At 34.6% G+C, this 19,003-nt stretch overlaps 2 protein-coding genes across 4 annotated transcripts; both read left to right on the forward strand.

Moving 5' to 3' along the window:
• The first annotated feature begins 4,175 nt into the window (after nucleotides 1-4,175).
• Nucleotides 4,176-11,098, forward strand: sosie. 3 transcript variants are annotated; one of them, XM_069060191.1, is made up of 4 exons: nucleotides 4,176-4,699; nucleotides 4,922-5,050; nucleotides 9,222-9,374; nucleotides 10,357-11,098. In XM_069060191.1, exons 1-4 carry the CDS (start codon nucleotides 4,573-4,575, stop codon nucleotides 10,374-10,376), a joined length of 429 nt encoding a protein of 142 aa, XP_068916292.1. In that variant the 5' UTR covers nucleotides 4,176-4,572; the 3' UTR covers nucleotides 10,377-11,098. The 3 variants fall into 3 exon arrangements, with proteins under 3 accessions (XP_068916292.1, XP_068916290.1, XP_068916293.1); XM_069060189.1 differs by having other exon boundaries at nucleotides 4,192-4,699; nucleotides 10,367-11,098; XM_069060192.1 differs by lacking the exon at nucleotides 4,176-4,699 and adding an exon at nucleotides 4,734-4,851 and having other exon boundaries at nucleotides 10,367-11,098.
• Nucleotides 11,099-12,506: 1,408 nt separating this feature from the next.
• On the forward strand, nucleotides 12,507-13,273 carry LOC138140090 (uncharacterized protein PF3D7_1120000-like). Its single transcript, XM_069060797.1, has 2 exons — nucleotides 12,507-13,136; nucleotides 13,181-13,273. Exons 1-2 carry the CDS (start codon nucleotides 12,507-12,509, stop codon nucleotides 13,271-13,273), a joined length of 723 nt encoding a protein of 240 aa, XP_068916898.1.
• The last annotated feature ends 5,730 nt before the right edge of the window (nucleotides 13,274-19,003 follow it).

The raw sequence follows: 19,003 nt of genomic DNA on the forward strand, positions 1-19,003 counted from the left end.
GTTTTGTGAAGTTTTATTGTAGTCGTGTTGGCGTAGGGAGTAGTGACGTGAGCTATGAAATAGTGTGGTAAAAAGCTACGTTGTGGAAGGGGTGCTAATGGTTCCTTGGTCAATAATGTCTGACGTATAAAATTGTGCGGTTTAAGAAGGAATTTATTTGGTTATCCGGTGTTAGGCTTTCCTATTTTCGTGCAATTTGTTAAAGGTCTAAGGTATACCTCGGTAAAGATACTGTCCTTTCGTGTTTCTTGGTTTGCATGCGTGTTCACTGATTTCGCTCTTTCCTTATCAAAGGGAAATCTAAAAATATTAGAACTTGCATGCTACCTCATAAATTAACCGTCTTACTTTCATTACCTTGCCATTGTACGGCTTCGAATCTTTTATCAATATACTTAACATTTTGATAATAATAAATATCAAGGTTGCTCTTTATCAGCTATAGTTTGTGCCAGTCGTGAAATTCTTTGCTTATATTGCTTATGTAACTGTAAAATGGCCGTTTATTATGGAAATTCGTGGCCACGGTCAACATACTCCATTCAGGTCAGGCGCTAACTCACCACCCAGTGGTGGCGCGACAACTATATCGAAAATAATTACGACACTCTGCACGCCACCAACTATTAAACTCGATCGCTCGCACCGCGTTCGATGGATGCAACACTGGCTGCATCTCACCCCTCAAGGCGACCTTTCGCAGAATCGTCGACCCCAGACATAATTTGAATTTTAAGTACGCCACTGGCGCGGGAGCTACTTGGAAAATTCAGATTTTCGTATCGAGCGTGTATATTTATTTATCCGTTTGATGGCAGCCCTGATATTTTCTTTTGACCAAGATAAACACGTCATGAACAATCTCAAAGGCTTTTCATAACCAAATTCTATTATTATTTTTTTATAAATACCAAAATTTTTTAAAGACATCGTTTCCGTTAACTCTAACCAAATCCATTTTTAATTTTACACAGAAGCTCTTACTCTTTATCACCGCTTGTCAATAATTTAAACATTTTGTTAAATAGATCTGCAAAGCCTGAACTCAGTTTCCAAAATCAACCATAACATTTTTTTTTAAATTTAATCAAATGGGTTAATTTCTTATTTTTTTGATGATTAATGTAAAATATTTTCATGGGTAAAAGTCACGTCATTTTCAAACTATTCTCACCCCCGTTTGCTTTTTTATTTAGTAGAAAAATGAAATATTTATTCTACTGACATAATATGTTAATTTGTTAAGACTCGTTCTTTGGCATAAGCAAATATAATTTTCTGTTTAAAATTTTTGATTTCTTATAAACTTCAGCTTTGTTTTAACGAACAATTTTTAAACGTGAAGGACTGTAAAAATATTTTAGTATAAAACACATTTTAGTATAAAATATTTTAAGGTTAAAAGTCACGTGATTTTTAAATTAATTTTAAATTGACTGAAAATTTTAACATTCTTTCTAGAGCGCTTTTTCATTCATTTTGAATACATTTCCCTTTTTTACATCTTTTTTTTTTAATGAGAAATATTTCTTTTAGCGAGAACGATGAAAATATATTTTTTAATCAAACATTGAAACTGATTATTGTAGAATAAACACTGATATATCATACGACTAAAACATTTAACTCTTCATTCAGAACATTTTTATTTTATTTTAAATGAAATATATATGTAGTGTACTTAGATACACCGTGCAATCAACAATTACTTAGATAACAACTGTCGCTATTAATCAAATTTTAACGCAAAAATGGTTTTTACTTCAGAACATTTAAGATTTTTAAATTGAATCTTACTTTCGTAATGGTGTTTTCAATAACGGAGAATGTACATACAGCGCTGTTTCCTGTTTGGCCGCGTTTCGGCAGAAATTCTCAAATTTAAATTGAAACAGGTATATGCAACCAAAAATACTTCCATGCATTCGGGAGCATCTGAACGTCTTTTTTTTATTGACTTGTTCCCACTAAAGTCTGAACCTCAGAAGATTTGGACATACGTCCAAAATCTCAAAGGCTTCTTTGACGTAAATCATTGTTGATCGCACGGTATTTGGATTTCAAAATAATTTGGTTTCAACAATAGGTATGTACGAATGTGAAGAAATGTAAAATTTTGTCCGTTTTCCAAATAAAATTCTTTATACGAGAACAGATTTTCAAAGATGTTTCACCCTTTTTGAACCTAATAAATTGTTCAAATAGTTATTTGTGTAGCAAGGCCAAAAAGTGCATCTTTTTCGTCCGAGTCTGGGTTTTCTAGCCCAGGAGCAGCCGCGGCTTGAAAGCAGGCGAGGACAAAAGGCACTTTTTGGCAGAGGTGCACATAATTTTTTTTAGGCGATCGCACGAACTACAAAGCAAAAGACATCATTGGAAAGATTACAAATTATTTTGTATCTACTTTTTTCAAATAAATAAATTTATTAATACGTATTAACAATTTTTTAATAATATCAGCTTGCCAACAAAAATAGAAATTTACTCTTTGCAATACAATCACTTATTTACAAATTTATGGTAACAGGACAATTATTGCGATTTTCATCTGCGATGTCCGGCGGCGTATTAGACATTTCTTCATCACTTCAAGAAATAAACGATACAACACTTTTTCGGGCAAATAAAATACTTTGGTTGTTGTTTTCAGAATAAAAATCTCTATCAAAATTACTTAAAAAAAAATGTGTAATCCCATTTGAAAAAAAATATTTTGACAGTTTACCCTTGAAGCTCATGGGGCTATACTTGAATTTATTAGGCCATTTTGTAGCCTATTAACAACCATTTAATTTGGTGTACAGATAATTAAAATCTTCCGATAAATAACGGAGTTTTCTTCTTTTTTGGGGACACTCTGTATAAGCACTTTAATTTTGTTCAACACATAGCAGCCTTCATATCCACAGGGACAAAATACTATTCTAGCGATGTTGCCGTTCCATTTTTAAGAAAAATTACAAACCGCTTGAAGATAAAACATGTTTTAGCCATTACAGTTTTTTGAATTTTGTAAATATCATGACAGAAATTTAAAATTACTGTCCATCTCTTCGACAAGACTTCACTTTCTGTTAGTTTGAAGAAACTGATTCCTGAAATTTGCTAACGAACGAAACTTTCTTCTTTGTTTGTTATCTTTGCTAAGTACTCTAAATTACCATTTGAGGCAACGAGTGGTGTGTTTGGATCTTGTGAAGATCTGCGCACCTAACATCCCAGTTACGGAGAAATTTGGAAGTTATTTATGAGCGTGGAAGTGCATAAATTTTAATGGTATTACAGAATTGGTTAAAGTATGTAATGAATCATAACGTTAATGGTGGTATAGCAACGGAATTATTTTATTACATGTGCTGTATTAAGGATGCAAATATTGCATGTACGGAATGACTAGCAAGCAAGAAGTTCAGATTAAAATTCTGTTGGACATATTTGGAATCAATTAGGACCGCGATTTAGAAAATCATCTGTTCCACTAATGAATTTTGACCATTTGGATCGACGTACAAAAATGGTACCTGATGGGCACTTACACCAGAAATGGTGTTCTTCGCATCCTGAATTTTTCCACCTTGACGTGGACTAGTGAACAAATTGTACTTAAAGTGGAACAAAATCTAGGATTTCCGTGTCCGCTATGCTCGAAGTCAGACCGTTTATTAGATTTTGTAGCATTGCACCAAGGAGAAGTGGAAAAGTGTTCGTCGTGTGACATTTTCATATTTTTCGCGTTTACATTTATGCATCTATTTTGAAAACATCCTGTACTGAAATAGTGGTGGCATGGCTGGCCTTCAAGGTTAGTCTTAATCAGGTGTCATACCAAAAGGTCGCCGCTCCAATATGCATTACCTAATAAATAATGAATTATATCGATTCTGACCAGCCACTAGTATACTTCGCCGAGAATACCGCATGATCGCGTGTAAAGTTTTTTAAGTTTATCTCAGGTTACAGAGTTCAAGAAAATATAATAATGTGTCAGGGCGCTATCAGTTGTTTGATTTTTCCCGTCTGGAATAATTCTTATTGTCAGGAGAAGTTCAAGTTGAGGGGAGAGTGTTGTGGTGTATTTTTAGGCGATATGTATGTATGTATACATGTATGTATAGATATATATATGGGGGTTAATTTTTCTGTTGGGCGTAGGGGGAGTTATAAATAATGGTGGTATTTAAGTAAAGTGAAGGGCAGTCGATGATTAAGTTGGTCGGTGATGGGGGTGAGCATTTAAGATATTAGGTGCGGGATGGATGTATCAGCGATAGACAAATCGTCTGGTCGGTGGGAATATAATAAAAAGGTGGTAAAATTGGAGCTAACAGGGGTTGCAGTTAATGACGCAATAGATCGCGTGTGTGGAAACGTTTCAGGCGCCGAAGAGCCGGCTTTCTTATCGGCTTAAGATCCATCCATAAGACGCTAATTCTATGCTATACACACGTGCCTGACTTAATGTAGGAGTAAAGCGCTTGCGTCCATATGGTGGGGACCCAACACTCTGCACCATAACGCATTTTGACCAGGGCTGTGATTATAACACCTTGTTGAAGTCTTTCAATTCACAAGATGAACGCGCTATATGTGACAGTGTCCATACCTCTTCTACTTGTGTTGGCTGGCTTCAACCACGCTCACGGACTCACAACATTCGGAAAGCCGATCCAAGGCACGCAACAGCAGCAAAAACCAGTTGGTACGGACTTCTCCAAATACTATAAAGAAAATGATGAAGTTTTGCACGAATATGCTATTCCTGGATCGGTATTACTTCATCAGCCCTCATCATGATCGTTTCGCACAAGCTTCTGATTCTTTACTTCCTTGCCTTCATTTTTCTGTCTGGTGGTATTTTTTTCAAAATCGACTGACCGGATCAGATCGTAGTAAAAAAATTAAATGTTCACGCCTGTTTCAGCCCAAGCGAAATTCTGCACCACCCAGGCGAACTGTTCTCTAATCAAAGGAACCACCTGTATAAAGGAGAAATGTCTTTGTGGGAACAACGACGTTCCGCACAATGGAAAATGTGATGCCCAGAAACAAGGTGAGCCCATTTTAATTGTTGGTGAGATCGGTCAAGTGTTGTGTGGTGGTGTGTGTTGAGTGTTGTAGTACCACTTGCAGTGCGATCTAAACATCTTCTGTGGGGACAAAAAATGTGTTGACCATATGATCAAAGATTTTCTAAATTTAACATCAGAAAGACAAACACTCAACGAACTCGAAGACCTAGTTCGTGTCTTCTGCTTTATAAACTCTTAAAGATCTAACTGCACTCTTAAGATTCCAAAAGTTTTTAATGGGATTTTACTTGTTTTTACTTGTTTTGTTGCGAATTAGAACGCTCGATTTTCTAATTCTTATTTGGAAGAAAGCAAAATAGAAAATTTGTTGTTTATTTTCAAATGGGACTGTCATTTTAGCATACTGTCATTTTGCTTTATCTGTAATCAAACAGGTATAAAAGGTTTCAATTTAATTTACTATCAAAATATCAAAAATTTACTAATATGTTTCAATTTTCATCTCAAAATACTAAACATGAAAGTTGAAGTGTGAAGTGAAGAATTTATCAAAATCAAATCACTTGGTAGTACCTTTTATAAGATGAAATAAAAACTATGAGTTGTTATATGTATTGTCATAAAGTTTTTTGTAATGTAAAATTTAAAAATATGGTATTTTAATTACATATTTGCATACATATTTTATTCATTTGATTATTTATTTAGACAGTATAACCTTGGCAACTGAGATTTCATTTTCTTGTAAGAAATGTTTACAATTTTTAATTAACAAAATGAAAAATCACAGAAAATTTTGGAATGGTAGATTTTGTTGTCACTGCAAAAAGTAGTGGTAGTAGTACTACTAGACATCAAGATCGTATACGAAGGAGTAAATATAACGAAATATTAAAATATAGATGATATATCAAAATTAGAATGTTCAGTGTGAAACTAAGAATCAATTTTGAAAATGTTTGAAACCATTTTTAAATAGATCTTGAGAAGTTGATTGTTTGGTAGTATTGTTTTGAATCGCCATTTTAGAAAATGACTGCCCGCTTAGGACATGTAAAATATTTCTCCATTTCTTCAGCAACTCGTATGTAGGTATATTTCCTTTCGAGTAAAATTAAATTGAAAACAGATACCTATCTTGTGTTTTTGAATTTTTAAATCATACATATATTTTTTTATTTTCTTTGGATAGTATCTGTGATTTGCTCTACACTATACCTCTGAGTATAGATAAGATAGATTTATCTCAAATGGTACCACATATTTGCCATTTTTTTCTGATATGGTCCAAAGAAAAGATTTGATTTCGACTGATTCAAATTAAATCTTAGACCTTATTTTTCGTCTATTACAAGTCCATTACGCGTTTAAACCATAAAAAGTTTCATACTTCTTTGACCTTCAAACTCCCCAGATCTCAGTCCGGCAGAAAATATAAATGCCAGAGACAGATATTTTGTTGTTTTTTTACAAACTAAAAATTTGCTTTCTAGGCTGGGTTGATAACAATTCAAAAGTACAATTGACGAATTAACAATTTTGAAAACGTCTTATGAATGCATTTAATTGTTGTGTCATTGTTAATTGACATAACAACACAAGATAGAATGCGTTAATAAACCATCAACACATCTGAAATCTAGAAACTTGTTTTCAGTTGGTATAACATACATTGAACTAAATGTCAAATGCCATTTTTCAAACTGACCATATTGTTTTTCGTATTTATTTTTTATTTTAAATATCAATTTTGAATTAAAAGTATCACCAACTGTCATAAAATTCCCTAAATTACCAAAATTGATTTTATTTTTAAAAAACATGTAAGTAATGGGTAAAAAACTGGTTTTATAAAACTTAAAAACACTCGTCATTTATAGGCATTCCTGCCTGCGGCAGTCGTGCTGGAAATCTGACCCCTGTCTTAATATTAAGTTTTATAAAACTCATGTTTTAATATACATATTATTAAATTCTTTCTTCTTGGTTTTTACTAACACACATACCTAAGTTACGTAAGTGACTACTAATTGTGAATAACAACTTTTTTAAGAAAAATGAAGTGATCGCTTTTATACAGGGTGCTGGGTAAATAATCTGCCAAAATGTAAACAGTTCGTTATGAGGCAAAATTAGGTAGATTTTTCCTCTATCATTTTTTATTTGGATGCTAATTTTGTTCAAAATGGGGTGCGGAAAAAATGTTTGAGAATTCACAATTAAGAAAAAGTTTCGTTTCCAAGGATATTATTTAAATTTTTTACGGTAGTAGTGACTGCAATAATACACTTTTCAGTGGTTCTCAACGAGTTGGTGTACTTTTTTTGTCAACAGATTTAAAATGAACTGTGCAGCTGAGCCAAAAACGACTGAGAACTTTTTGTATCTGATCAGCATTCTGATGCTCTCTTTAAAGTTTGGCAGGACATTTACCTAACACCCTGTATATCAATGTTTACAGGCTAAACATTTTATAAATAATGATAATATACGGGGGGTTCAACTACTATACGCTATACTATCATCATAAAAAAAAAAGTTGAAAACATAATGCTAGGAAAATTTTATTTGGCAAATATAAAGGGTTGGTAACACTGGTAACTCGACGACAAATTCAAGTTTTGCCAGTCACTGCCAACATAAAAAATTTAAGTAAATGTTCCTGAAACCTCTATCGAAAAGAATTCCTTTTCGAAATCCGTTTGAGTGTTATAAATGACTGTATTAAAGGTGCAAAATAGAAAAAATTAATAATAACATAAAAAAGAAGTGCTTTCAAAGGAATTATGATTACTTCATAACAATTAATAATATTGTTATGTATATGTTAATGATCAGATCACGCTGCAGGTTTCTTTTTCAGATAATAATATTATGATTCTTGTGACTAATTGTTATTTATTAATTTATTACTAGTACTAAACAGTATTATGTTGTTTTCCACAAGATGGTTTTTTCTTTAAACCGTAAAAAAATATCCTTGAAGCTTACTTTGTAGTGAGCAAGTGACAGTTCCATAATAACATGTATTCCAATAAAAATTGCAGGAATTAAGCTAAGACGCTGAGTTTTGTTTTTCATAGGTAACTTTGATGGCTTTAGGAACGTTTGTTTCATTATCAAAGCAGATCAAATTGTTATTATTGGCTACTATTACACTTTTTGCGTGTCTACATCACAGTCTACTTATTCTAGTTAAATTTTTACGTCGCGTGGTATAACTTCGACAGAAACATTTTCAGCAGAGCTGCTGTTTTTCGTTTCGCAAATGAAAATTTTCATTGTTTTTTGAAAATACAAAATCACTCCGATTTTAACGACAACTCTGTGCGTCGACAACAACCTCGCTTTTGGTCGAATTTTGCATCGCTTATTAATAATTTAACATAAATTTCTCGTTTTTGTGGCATTGTTTGATTGTTGATTTTTACGTGTAAATAGCTTGCTTGTTTGCTTGCAGTAACATGTAAATTTATACGAATACACGTTGGCGAATTGCAAAAACTCCACTTTCAAAGCAACGAAAAGTCGTTCGTCGGTCAGAATCGTAGATAACAAGTTGTCCAGAGCCGTCATCTTTAAATCGAAGTTATTTACGCGAACTTTTCTTGGCCACCGACTGTGGCAAATCAAATTTTAACATTTTTGCCGCCCTGAAGATGACAGCTCGAGATCAGTTAAAAAACGCGAAAATATGTATATGAAAAGACGCAGAAGTGGAGGGTGTACGTCGGATTGAGTTAAACGTTACTTGTTCGTATTGATTCGAAATTCTGTAATTTTGATAAAAATAGTGCTAATAAGGGGGAAATATTCTTATTTAAGTGTGACACGCCACAGGAGGGTTTGATTTTTTTTTAAAGCTCCACAGATAACGGGGATATTATTTAAAAATACTCAAGATAAGTCGAGAAATTTATGAGCAACTTAATTCTAATAGATATAACTTAATATAAACACGCACCAAAGCCTAAAAACGTAAATTATCTGGAATTAAGCACGAAACACCTCCGGACGAGAACTTCCGAACGGGCAGTTTTGTCTTCCTTGCTGGTGCACGAGTTCCGATTAATTTTAATAATAGGGCCCCAATTAATATTCACACACTTTATTTAGGGTATGAATTAAACATAAATTCGTACGTTGAACCGTCATGGTAAAAATAATTATTGATTAAAATATGTGTTTTAGGAGCAAATCATTTGTGCAGCGCTGAAACAGATTGCGTAGAGAACGCTCGTTGTCTTTTGGCGCAGGAGAGGAATAAAACAATTTTTGCCCCCGGCGAGAAGATATGCGTGTGTGAAGAAGGACTACCGATAACGCCGACAGGAGCTTGTGGAGGTAAAATAATTCTCTTCGTGATCGATAATTTTAAATGTCAAGAGTCATTCACTTCTTTACAACAAAACAAAACAACAAATTATACGAAATCTCCAGCTGGTTAGTCGAAATGATCCAGTTTTGTGGAACCCGGCGCATAAAATATTTATGCAAAAAAAAATTGAGTAGCTTTGTTGCGTGTGCGTGTTCTTTTTCCCTTTGGCGTGATTGTTGCGCTGATACACAGAATGTATTGCAATATTTCGATTTCTTTTGTGCCTTTAAGAAACAAAAGCACGCCGATGTGGAGGAATTGAAGAGTGATTTTCCAGACGGGTCGAAACGTGCCGTAAGTCTTGTGGAATTGCAGGACAATCTGCATACATAAAATTACAGCTTTGGTATCGATTCGTCGCAAGTATTAATTTCAGTTTAATTATATGCAATCTTCGAATTCAAAGGTTTTTAGTCTGCTGCAAAATGTTTTGCGATAACTACACATTAATTAAATCAACCGCAGTGGATAATGCTGTGGTTGCTGCTTATCGCGGAAAAATATATACTTACCACTGATTTTATCGGTAGCATTGTTGCATTGCTTGAAAATATGTGCTTCCGTAATTACAACCTCAAAACGTCACTGCTTGTTAAGAAACTGTAATTTATTAGAAGAAAAAATCGTACATCGGATGAAAAAACTGACGGTCTGTTCCTCGAAGGATAATAATTTTTTAACTATATTTTTACTGTCGAAACACCCCACAAGGAACAAATCAAGTTTTTCATTTTTCACGGGTAAAAGAAATTGACAGCAACAATATCTGCTAGAGGTGGCGCAGAGTATAAGAAAAAGTTTGTACGTAACAAGATTGTCAATTTTTTTAGGTGTATTGATTTGTAAATTCGTGTTGGTTTGTTGTGTAGAATTTTCGAGTCGAGTTAAAATATTCTAGTTTAATTTATTATTAAAGAAAAAGAAGCAATCAGAGAGTATTGATAATAGAATGTTTTAGGGGAATCTAATTTCCTGGTGCTGCCCGGACTAATAATGATCATCACAGGCTTCTCGAGGATACTGTACTGAAAATCCGGAAGTACTTAAGGACACCAAACAATTCAATTTTCACCTTATAGATAATTCTTACTTTAAAATAAGATCTGTTATAGTGCATGTTATTTAAATAATTTCCACATTTGTTGCAATAATCTTGTTTGGAAATTAATGAATTCTTCTATTGAACAACGTGTAATGTGTCAAACTTTGTTGTCAGCTATTAAAATATGTATCGAATTTGCACTATTAGGGAGTTTATGAATGTTAAATGTGTAGTTATTTTAAAGCATTTATTATAAAAATTCTATTAATTATACAGTAAAATGGTGGTTACAAGTAGCGAGATATTCTGGTGCATCATGACAGTACAATTGTAGGAAATTAGTAATTTTCAATGTGCTATTTTTTTACACGAGCACTTTTCAAACATCATTACACATGTAGAGAACTAAACGGAATTAGGGCACGTATGTATTTTATTATTCACCAAAATCAACAAAAATATATACATAAATAAATTACAATACAAGTAAAGTAAATCTATTGTAATTTTATATGTCTTACATTATATTCCAATATTTATAAATAAATGATAATAAAATTATTTAGATCATCCTCTTATTGTGCCGTAACAATACAGGGTTTTCCAACGGTCTGTACTTACTCAATAAATTATTTACAATTAATTTCATTCACATTTTTTATTATTGTAATTTTATGCTTTCTCGTACGCAAACATTTTTATAGAAAATTGCCCAATTTCGCTTAGAGACATATTTTTTCACCATTGGCTTTAATATACACACTTATTTTGAAAATAAAGGTGCACGTTTTATCTGCAGACTCATTCTTTCAAATGGAAGACCCGTAGCTCATTTTTTTATTTTTTCCATAAGAGTAGCAATTTTAACTCATCTCTCGAGATCTTGAGACCTCCGATTACCTAATCAACTTCAATTATATTTAAGTAAATGAAAACTCAACTCAACAATTAATTTTATTATAATTCTACAATAATGATTACTTCACAAATACAAAACAAGGACTTGGTTAACATATTTATGGAATTTTTATTGCTTATTTCCTTGTTAGGAAACGACAACGAATAAATTTCGTTTCGTCCTGCGATTACGCTCACAAACCAAAATTTTTCGATTTATTTGTGAGATTTCAAGCGTCCAATCCGCTTCGACCAAATTCGATTGGTCGCTTGTCACGTCAGCACACCGTCAATTTTTTTTAAATATACAGGGTGTCCCAAAATTCGCGAATTCCGAATGCAGAGCGTTGTAGGGGATCACTTCAGTAGTCCAAATATGGAAATTTAAAAAAAATCGGAACTCCCCTCACAAAGATACATTGGTCTGAAGGTGCACTCTTTGAACTGCGTTTTCTTCAAAAAAAAACGTAAAACAATTTTTTGAAGAATGGCTTTAGTTTGGAGTAACAAAATCTTAAATTTTTGTAAGTTTTCTTAAAAATGGAACGGCAACGTAGCTATAATAGCATTTTGTCACTGTGGATTGAAGGCTGCTATGTATTGAACAAAATTAAAGTGCTTATATCTTCTTCAGGAAGAGCGAATTTTTTTTTCTAAGTATTTTTCGAGCTCCACTGGATCCTTCCGTACCACGCTCTGAATTCGAAATTCGCGAATTTTGAGACACCCTGTAATTTCAGAAAAATTTGTGTCGGAGTATTTATTCTAGTAGAGCACCAGGTATATTATGTATGTCGTGAAAGGAATAGAACTGAGACATTTATGATGAATCCTGTTGTCCTGTGTGAAGTGGCCGAAGTTTTTCAGTCGAGTATTTAACAATTTGGCCTGTGTTATGATAAGAAGTGAATATCGAAATTGCACGATTAAACAGAAAATAAGTGAATATCAATCCAAAAAAAAGACTGGAGACAATCCAGGAAGGAAGTTAGGTATAAAATACAGAAATTTTGGTGCCTATATAGAGTGACAGATATAAATCAACATTTGTCGAAATATTATTAAGGTTAGCTGATAGTGCAAAGTCCGAGAAGTCGATTCGCTGTGCTGCTATCTCGCGCCACGTAGATAGACAACCCAAAATACTGTATTATCACACATGGACGTTGCGGAACAAGAAAGGAAGAAGAAAGGAAATAAAAGAGACAAGCCGGAACACGACTCGCCAACAAACGAAGAACGAGTATTCCAAAGGAGTAAAGTAATAGATCGTACGCCGACTAAAACAGAGATAAACAGACAACAACAGAACACGAAGATGGAAGAAATCAAAACGATGATTCAACAACTGAGTCAAGACTTTAAGGAGGAGATGACCAAATTCAAAAGGGAGATTAAAGAGGACATCGAGGAAATAAAAGATGATATAAATATTTTGAAAACGGAAGCGAGACAAAATAGGAAAAAGGTAGAAGATTTAAATGGGAAGATTTGTAAAGTGGAAAGAGAATGGACCAGAGAAAAAAATGAAATGAATAAAAAATTAGCAGAAACCGAAGATAAAATTGAAATGATGGAGAAGACAAGGATCCGCAATAACATAATAGTCACTGGAATAGAAATAAACACGAAAGAAAGTAAGCAATTAAAAGAGGCTGTTGCTCGCATACTAAATGAAGAACTAAATGTAAAAGCTGGCGTGAACAAGGCCTACAGAATTGGGGTCAAAAAATATGTAGTAGAACTCACAGACTGGGAAAGTAAAATCCAAATACTAAAAACAAAAAAGGTACTGAAAGGAAAAGACATGTACATTGAATCGGAGCTGACTAGAGAGGAGATGGCAATACAAAAGAAAATCAGGGATATAGCGCGAGAAGAACGGAAAAAGGGCGCTGCAGCCAAAGTGAGATACCAAAAGGCTGAAATAAATGGACAGATTATGGAATGGGACAAAAAGAACCACAAACTCGTTTCAAAAAACTAAGAGAACTCCCAGATGGATTCGATATGATAACGACCCGGCTACGTAAAAGGTATAGAAAAGGAAAAGTAACAAGAAAAACTGAAGACACACATACGGAAGAAAACTTAATAGATACAGGTCAGGAAGACTCTCGGGTGCAGAAGAGTGATTACCTCCTCACCTTAAACCAGCAAATCAATGAAACCGAAACAAAGCTAAAACACAGGAAGCATAAGGTAATTCTAGTAGCAACGTGGAACGTAAGAACCCTGTACCAGGCTGGAAAACTCAGGCAAGCTCTACATGAGATGGAAAACTATGGGGTGGAAATAATGGGAATAAGCGAGGCAAGATGGAAAGGTGTGGGTGAAATTTCAGTGGACAGATACAAGATAATATATTCAGGCCAAGACGAGACAACTGGGGAACATATGAATGGAGTTGCAATAATTCTGAATAACAAAGTTCGAGACTCACTGATATCTTGGGAACCAGTTAATGATAGAATTATCACAGCGAGGATAAATATGAAAAATAACAATTTTACAGTTGTACAGTGTTATGCCCCTACAAATGTTGCCGATATTGAAGATAAAGAGGTCTTTTATAGCACACTGAATCGCACAATGGGATCTATTCCTAAAGAAGATATCGTCCTGCTGATGGGTGACTTCAATGCTAAAGTTGGTACAGACAACAATGGACTAGAAGATATAATGGGCAAAAATGGTATAGGAGAAAAAAATGAGAATGGTGAAATGATGGTGGAGCTCTGTGGACTGCATCAGCTCAAGATTGGAGGAACACTATTTAAACATAAAAACTGTCATAAAATAACTTGGGTATCTCCCGATAAGAAAGTCCAAAACCAAATTGATCACATATGCATAAGTGAAGCTTGGTGTAATAACCTACTTGATACACGTAATAAAAGGGGTGCTGATATTGAAACAGATCACTACTTAGTAGTTGCAAAAATTAGAGCTGAGCTACAAGTCATGAAGAAGAAATATAAACCTAGAGTGACGAAGATTTTTGATATACAAAAATTAAACAAAGAGAAGTTCAAAGAGAGATTTATAGACATGTTGAGGGAGAAAGAGGCATCCATAGACTATGACAACAAAGGAATACAAGATGTTTGGCAGCATTGCAAGGACGCATTCTTGGAAACTAGCAAGCAAGTACTCGGGTATAAATCAAGCAAGAAAAGAGAATGGATGAGCCAAGACACTTGGAATAAAATTAAAGAGAGAAGAGAATTAAAGAAAAGAGGACTATCAGCAAAAACGAGAGAGAACTACGACCAGATACAAAAAGAATATTCAAAAGTGGCAGCTGATATTAAAAAGAAGATAAAAAGAGACAAGAGAGCACACATGGAGAGCATAGCACAAGAAGCACAAAAGGCAGCTGAGAGGGGAGACACAAGAACACTATTTAATAATGTCCGAAGAATAAGTGGAACCAAAAGATCACAAAAATTAATTAAGGATAAAAATGGTAAAGTTTTAACTACAACCGAAGAACAATTACAAAGGTGGACAGAATATTTTAAAGAAACTTTGAACATGGCGAGAACTAATAGAGACGCTCTAACAACAGCGAAACAACCAGAGCTGCAAATAAATACAGAACCACCAACTATTGAGGAATTAAAGGAAGCAATACAAAGCTGTAAGAATGGAAAGGCACCAGGGATTGACCAAATCAGAAGTGAAATGCTTAAAGTCGACACAGACACCACTGCAAAAATGTTGTTACCACTGTTTAGAAGAGTATGGATAGAGGAAGTATTCCCTGACGAATGGAAGACCGGAGTGGTTGTAAAACTACCAAAGAAAGGTGATTTAAAACTCTGCAGCAGTTGGAGAGGTATAACACTACTCAGCATTGTTAGCAAGACCTTCAACAAGATAATATTAAATAGAATAGTAAAATTATTAGATAAAGAATTACGGAAAGAACAGAGTGGTTTCAGGTCGGGAAAAGCATGTAGAGATATGATTGTTTCGTTGAGGATAATAGTAGAACAATCGATGGAGTATCAATCTCCCCTATACCTTCTCTTTGTAGACTATGAAAGGGCCTTCGATTCCATAGACCGAAAATGTATGTGGGCAGCACTTACGAATAAAGGCCTTCCCCAGAAGTTTGTCAATCTTATTAAAGAGGGATATAATGGCTACAAATGTAGGATATTGCATGAGGGTACACTATCCGAAGAGTTCGAGACCAGTACAGGGGTCCGCCAGGGCTGCATCCTTTCGCCACTTTTGTTTTTAGTGGTTATTGACGAAGTCCTAAAAACAACAGTCCAAGATAAGAAAAGGGGATTAATGTGGACCTTTGAGGAGAACCTAGAAGATCTCGATTTTGCCGACGACATATGCCTACTCTCCCAGAATGGGAAACAACTACAAGAAAAAATTGATCACCTAAGTAGAACGTCTGAAAAAGCGGGTCTAAAAATTAATAAAATCAAGACGAAGATCATGCGCTTGAACACAAAGGCAGCAACAAGTATAGAAGTAGGCTCTGAAATCATAGAAGAGGTGGAGGATTTCACATATCTTGGAAGTATAATATCAGGGGAGGAAGGAGTCCTGAAGGATGTAACTTCACGTGTTTCAAAAGCACGTAGTGTATTTGTAAGACTAAGCAAAATTTGGCGATCCAGCAGTACTACTACAGAAACAAAGCTCAAAATTTTCTCGTCAATGGTGAAACCTGTTCTATTATATGGATGTGAGTCCTGGACAGTGACAGAAGGCATAAGACATAAACTCCAAGTATTCATAAACAGATGCTTAAGAACTGTATTGAAAATTTGGTGGCCCCGCACTATAACCAATGAAGAATTATGGATGAAGACCGGACAAGTAGAAATAGCACACGAAATTAGGAAAAGGAAATTGGGATGGATGGGGCACACGTTAAGAAAAGACGACAAAGAGATATGTAAAAGAGCACTCTACTGGAACCCAATAGGGAGAAGGAAGATCGGACGACCAAAAGAAACTTGGAAGAGATCCACGCTGAGGGAGACCAATAAATCTGTGGCAGAGATGGGGTATATTGCGAGAGACAGAAACGAATGGAGAAAATTTGTTTCTTCCCTATGTCCCAGCCGGGAATAAAGGGCTTAATATATATATATATATATATATTTAACAATTTATTCGGTGAATATTATTTACGATTGGTCAAATGAAATTCTCTGTGGTAAAATGACAAACGCTTCCCGTTTGGAGGTAATTAATTAAAGATGGTGAAGCATCCGACACTGATCAATAATAAACATGTGGTTTCGAGTGTACGTAGTGAACTCACCTGTGAAATCTGTGACATTTTATTTAAGTTAATATTTTATTTGAGTTAAACTGTCGCCGTTATGACGAAGAGGAACGTGTTAAATATTACAAAAATGTTGGAATAGCAGCAAACCTGGATCATTGGTAACGAATCGTGAGAATCCAGCGAAGCATGGCCATTATATTAGGTTACTTAACGAACACCAGATGAACAAATGAGTCAGTAAACTGAAAATATTTTTATTACACTTTGTTCTCGTGACAAGATTTTTAACTCGATTTAAAAAAGAAAAAAAATCTCGTGAAATGTGTAGGTATTTTTTTGGGGGACGTAAAAAAATTGTAAAATCCGCATCGATTCGTTCTGATTATCATAGAAATAAAATTGTAGTGAATGGGATAAATAATACATGATCGTTAAAAGAGCAAGGTTTGTGGCGGGATCGGGGTTGTGTTATTGTAAATATGTATTTAAAGGTTGCGGTTAATTTGCAAGGTAAATTTTGAACAAATTTCATTAAATTGTGGCAGTCGATGGCGAAATAGCAGAAGTGTGATTCATTCCTGAGTCCCAAATTAGGATTTGAATAGGACGCCACAAACCGGAGGCTAACTATTCCTGTAGTGTAATTTGGGTTTTGGGTTTACGTGCAGTGATGATAGATTTGTTGATTTTAAAGGAATGTCATCGGAATTTAATAATTCTGTCGGGCGTCCCGCTCTGTAGCGTGTCTGTACGAACCGAAAATGTCGACTAATTAGCTCGTTAATTTGAGTAAATGTTGGTTAGTTTTTGGCTTGGGATTATTGTAGGAGCGACGAAAATTAAGGACAGTCAGCAGGATGATGTAAAGTTTGTGTGATTAGAGCAGGTAAGGTTCAAAGATTCTATCTCACCTGCTTAAATTAGCTAATAAACAGTGTTCTTTGAAAAGTTAGCTACTTTATCCCTTGAGTAAGCTTAACTGATTGTATCGCAGTTCGACCAAAGCGGGAACAGAGTACACATCCCAAGTTTACCAACGTAGTTTACATAGCGGTAACTTCTACTTTGCGTAAAGCACCTAGAGCACCTTTTGCATACGAGAATAAGATCTGCAAGTCACAAAAGTATCCGGCTCCTATGACCAACTCAAACAATTTCGCCCCCGAATGAAACTAAATTGAGAGGTCACCCTGTCCGTCGCTAATGAATCACCAAACCGAGATAAAATAATGTTTCCGCTTTTCGGAGGCGAATTTCTTGGAGACGTGAAAGGCGAAAAAGGGGCCGCGGGTGTTTGCGACCATTTAAGAGCCAATTACTACAACTTCAGTCTCACATTCACCTAAAACGAGCTCAATGTTTAGTTTACATAAATATTGAAAGTGTAATCTGGACAAGGGCGCGCTTCAGCGCACCCCCAGGCGGCTTAATACCTCCGTTACGACCACTACTTCTAACTAACTTTACGAAATTACCAATGAAACCAGATTTCGACCCATTTAGACTTAATTATTATTTGAAAGTTTTACTCGGATATGATAAATTTTTTAATATCTAATTTATAGAGTCGTTCTTCGAAATAAATTGCACTTTCCAAACATTATTTTTATCAGAAAACGTTCCATTTATTTAATATCCCTTATTGTTCCACTTCCAAAACTCATCTTTTTTAAATTTTATTGCAGACTCCTGATTTGCAGATAACTCAACTTCTGCACCCCCGCGCGGCCCACTTACCAAATTGAAGAATTATCGTATTTGCATCCCAGATATGACCTGCAAGACTGTTTATAGAAGATTTACAACCGCACGACCCTCATTATCTCAAATTGCATTTAAATCACGACCATTTGCTAATGAAAAACCTTACTCCCACAAATTTCAATTAATTCCACTATTTAATTTTTTAATTAATAATTCATTTTATTACCCGACATAAATTACTTTTTAATTCTCCTTTTTTACTCGACAAAATAAAATATTTTTATGTTAAATCTGCATCGCACACCGTGCTCTAGCATCTCTCCACTAGATGGCGCTGAATGTAATCTAGTTTGACAGTAAACTCCTTGTCAATGAAATTGACATAAGACCAGACCATGATCTGTAAACAGCGCTTTAAATGTAAATGGTACTTTACACAAAAAGTAACTAGATTTGTCAGTTTTATCACCATATTTTACTGACAAATAGCAAGGTAGAAAATGAAATTTGTAAATTATACATATTTAAACGCGATTTAATAAATGTCATTTTAGCTCTCGACGTTGACAATAACTTACTGACATGCAGTACTGTAAATAAAGAAATACCAAAACACTGCAAGCAGGCTGCCAACAGAAGTTTGAATTTCCCAGCCACCCCTTATGCCAATTCAATTGAAATGGAGT

Source organism: Tenebrio molitor, chromosome X (assembly GCF_963966145.1).
Source record: "Tenebrio molitor chromosome X, icTenMoli1.1, whole genome shotgun sequence".
Classification (NCBI taxonomy): Eukaryota; Metazoa; Arthropoda; class Insecta; order Coleoptera; family Tenebrionidae; genus Tenebrio; species Tenebrio molitor.